The sequence below is a fragment of the Rhinolophus ferrumequinum genome, chromosome 11 (genome assembly GCF_004115265.2).
Source record: "Rhinolophus ferrumequinum isolate MPI-CBG mRhiFer1 chromosome 11, mRhiFer1_v1.p, whole genome shotgun sequence".
In the NCBI taxonomy this organism is placed as follows: Eukaryota; Metazoa; Chordata; class Mammalia; order Chiroptera; family Rhinolophidae; genus Rhinolophus; species Rhinolophus ferrumequinum.
In genome coordinates this window covers 13,168,871-13,173,061 of record NC_046294.1, presented here as the reverse complement: position 1 = coordinate 13,173,061, position 4,191 = coordinate 13,168,871, and the positions used below count along the sequence as shown (strand labels likewise).

The following is a 4,191-nucleotide window of genomic DNA, read 5'->3' as shown; positions in this document are numbered from 1 at the left end:
AAGCAGAATGGAGGCAGTGAATGGGGAGAATAACAGGAAAGGAAAGAAAGTTAACCCAAGATTGTGTTAGGCTAGTTACAATTTTTCCTCTGGCTCCTATTTACTAATGATCAGGGTATCCTTAAGGTAAGTTAATTCTTTCATATTTCCAGGTGTGTTTATGTACCAGAATGATGAAGCAGGGTCTTGTAAGTGCCTCAAGCAGCCAAGTATCAGGACAGAAAGCAAGTGAGACACTGGTGAGGGAAGGTATTGTTGGGGGGGATCAGTGAGATCAAGTTATTGTCAGGTTATAACTGTCAGCAGCTGGTTGCTGTATCAGTGGCTAGAGAAAAAGGTAGTCAAGAGGGTGAGACCGGGTACAAAAAATGCCCAACACACTCAGTGATTACTAATTAAAAATAATATTCTTTGATAGATTTTTCAGCTCTGAGTGAAGTGCTTACATCAGCCCACAGCAAATGGAGAATCCAAACAATGTGACTGAATTCATTCTTTTGGGCATTACAAACAACCCAGAGCTGCGGAAAATACTGTCTGCTGTGTTTCTAGTCATGTATGTGTCCACAGTTTTGGGGAACCTGCTCATTGTGGTGACCGTGATCACAAGTCAGAGTCTGAGATCACCTATGTATTTTTTCCTCACTTCCTTGTCCCTCATGGATGTCTTCTACTCTTCTGTCATTGCCCCTAAGATGATTGTGGACTCCTTCTCTGAGAGCCCCACCATCTCCTTCGGTGGCTGTATGGCCCAGCTCTTTGCAGAGCATTTCTTTGGTGGTGTGGGGATCATTCTCCTCATTGTGATGGCCTATGACCGCTACGTGGCCATCTGTCAGCCCCTGCGGTACGTGACCATCATGAGCCCTAGCATGTGCTGCCTGCTGCTGGGAGGAGCCTGGCTCGGGGCATCCATGCACGCAACCATACAGCTTCTCTTCATGTACCAAATACCCTTCTGTGGCCCCAATGTCATTGATCACTTTATGTGTGATTTGTTTCCATTGTTGACACTGGCCTGCACGGACACTGACACCCTGGGCCTCTTAGTCATCCTCAACAGTGGGGTGATGTGTACAGCCATCTTCCTTATCCTCATCGCCTCTTACGTGGTCATCCTCTGCTCTCTGAAGTCATGCAGCTCTGCAGGGCGGCGCAAAGCCCTCTCCACCTGTGGCTCCCACCTCACAGTGGTTGTCTTGTTCTTCGTGCCCTGCATTTTCTTATACATGAGGCCCGTGGCCACTTACCCCATAGACAAGGCAATGGTTATGTCCTCTTCCGTTGTCACACCCATGCTAAATCCATTGATCTACTCCTTGAGGAATCCGGAGGTGAAAAGTGCCATGAGGAAACTGTGGGTGGGACAAAGGACACGGATTGGTGTACACGCTAAGAACAAATCATTCCTACAAGGACAATGAGGTCTTACTCTCCCCATTCAGTCCCATCCATGGGGCACACAGCAGCCAAGGGCAACTTTCAAACATGCAAATCAGGTTAAGATACCACAATCAAGTTACTGCCCACCTCTCTAGTGCATTTGTATTCCATCGCTTTTCTCACAAGGCTCTGGTCACTCTTTTTCCTAAATGTTTTGAATAATTTGTCTTTCCCAGTCCAGGGCTTTTATTCTTACGGGCCCCCCAGCCCAGACCACACTGCCTAGGCTCATCCCTGTTTTCTCCCTTCCGGGTGCTTCTCTCTTTCTTTTCTTTCTTTTCTTTTCTTTTTTCTTTTCTTTTCTTTTTTCTTTTCTTTTCTTTTCTTTTCTTTTCTTTTCTTTTCTTTTCTTTTCTTTTCTTTTCTTTTCTTTTCTTTTCTTTCTTTCTTTCTTTCTTTCTTTCTTTCTTTCTTCTCTCTCTCTCTCTCTCTCTCTCTCTCTCTCTCTCTCTCTCTCTCTCCTTTTTTGTTTTTTAGATTGGTATTGTACTCTTTTTTTTCCTTCTGGGTACTTTCCAACACTATGCCATCCATGGGGACAACCAGGTGCACCCAGAAGCTCTGGATTCTATACTTTTGAAGTTATGCCAGGCCCTGTGGTCAGAACCTTGGTTCCAGGAGGCAGTCTGGCAAGCAAATGGCTTCCATAGGCTGGTTCATTGTTTCTTTTATAACATTGTACAAAGTTGATTACTAGAATGGATGTTTACAGGCTGATTTGGGGTGACACAGGACAAGTTCAAGGAACTGGGCTACAAATAGTTTCCTGCTGACTCTTGGCTTGGGCCACGTTCTGGATCCTTCTCACTCTCACTTGTCTATGCTCTGACTGCAGTGTCACCATATAGAAAACTGCAGATGGTGGCGGTGGTGGCAGGCATTTTGGTGAGCATCCCTCCTGCTCACCAAAGAAGTCACCCTAGCCCTTCCACAGGCTCTATGCCGTGTGTCAGGCAGTTCTTGAGAGGTGACTGAGCTCATCTCCTTCGAGGGTTTTAAAAACTTGCTGTGCAGTGCCATCTGGCCCTTGGATCAATGCCCTCTCTTGCCTCCCATAGATGTGGTGGATTGTGCTCTTCTGTGTTGACTGTAAACCATACGTGATGAGGGACATGACTTATATGACCACTTTTCTTGGTCTGCAGTCAGGTCCTTCATCTGTCTTCTCTGCTTGTGGTGGTGTGTGGAAAGCAGGTTACTGTGGTCAGTGTTGAAAAACATCATATTCCAGAAGCTCAGTGGTTATGGCCTAATGAGTTCAAGAGTGAAATCATATGGTTCTCAACTTTTTCTGTCATTCGTATGTGGGATATAAAACTGAAAGCAGCAATCGAACAAGATAAACAAATAAACAAACAAAACTTAGACACATACAACCGTTTAGTGCTTACCGGGGGAAGGGGTGGCAGAAGAGGGTTAAGGGGGTCAAATACATGGTGATGGAAGGAGATTTGACTTTGGGTTGGCGAACACACAATGCAATATACTGATGATGTATTATAGAATTGTACACTTGAAACGTGTGTGATTTTATTAACCAATGTCCCCAATAAATGTAATAAAAAAATAGGGTAAGCTCTAAAATTAGTTAAAATGTCAAAACTGATAATGTAGACTCAATGCAAGGCTCTTCATATGAACCTATGTTCTTGTTTCTATGCATAGTCACTCAGGTCCCATAGCATAGAGCGTAGCTTGCAGCACTGTCACTCCATTCCCATGTTCATGGCCACAGCCTTCGCTATGATCGTTATCATTCTCTATTTCAAATAATTTCAAAAGCAGAGTGATTGAATGAGTTTACCAAGTATTGCTAGCTCATATTTTTTGTATACATTTATTGCTTATATTTTTAACCTGTAAAAGTTAAAGTATAAAATCCTAAAAAAAGAGTTCAAGAGAAGACATGATTGGAAGATGCTTAGTTCTATGCTTACACTACAAAATTTCAAACAGTCAGTTTAACATGAGCAGGGAATGAATTATGGTTCACATTTTTCTGTAGACTCTGGTCATCAGATTTGTATTTGTGTTCATTAGGAAGGAAATATTGTTGAGTCCCTGGATTCAATACTGGAAACCAGTATTCATGGGCAGTCCAATAAATAATGCAGCATAATTAGTTATGATATAAAACACCATTAAATAGATGGTATTAAGGAACTCCGGAGGCAATATTCCAACATACAAAGGCTCTGAAAAGAACAAGAAGAGGTTGATTTTGGAAACAAACAGGAAGGGAGATGCTTGGACACCAGAAAGAATCTTTCTGTACTCTGACTGAACAATGAATAAATATATAAGTACCTCCTCTCTACCTGTGATTCTAAACCTCCAGTAATAAATCACTATATTTCATACTGACCTGTGAATTTTGTAATATACTCTTTAGTCACATTGTTTATTGTTAGCTTTTTTCCATCAAACCGTTTATATAGTCAGGGGTCCTGTAAAAATATTTGGCTGGTTCTGCACATCCTAGGGGAGGCCTTGCATTTAGACATCAATTCTGTAATGAATTACTGACACCCTCTCCAATGACAAAGTATATTTTCATGGAAATTATAAACCAGTTCTAAATTTTACATATACCTGTGTTTGAATAGCATTGGTGATAAACACAATATGAGAAGACTACAGGTAGGGAACTAGATCTACTAGATATGAAAACATATCATAAAGCTCTGGTTTGTAAACGTTTTGCTGGTTTGTAAACAGAAGAAATGGCCCAGAAATTGGGCCATCTAT

The 4,191-nt window shown here is 42.0% G+C and overlaps 1 protein-coding gene across 1 annotated transcript; it reads left to right on the top strand.

The window, feature by feature from the left end:
- The first annotated feature begins 461 nt into the window (after nt 1-461).
- Nucleotides 462-1,424, top strand: LOC117029646 (olfactory receptor 4C6-like). The gene has a single exon (XM_033118870.1). It carries the CDS (start codon nt 462-464, stop codon nt 1,422-1,424), a length of 963 nt encoding a protein of 320 aa, XP_032974761.1.
- Nucleotides 1,425-4,191: the final 2,767 nt, after the last annotated feature.

Bases quoted from the DNA above. Each gene is read 5' to 3' on its own strand.
- LOC117029646 (XM_033118870.1), top strand. From the start codon at position 462: ATGGAGAATCCAAACAATGTGACTGAATTCATTCTTTTGGGCATTACA.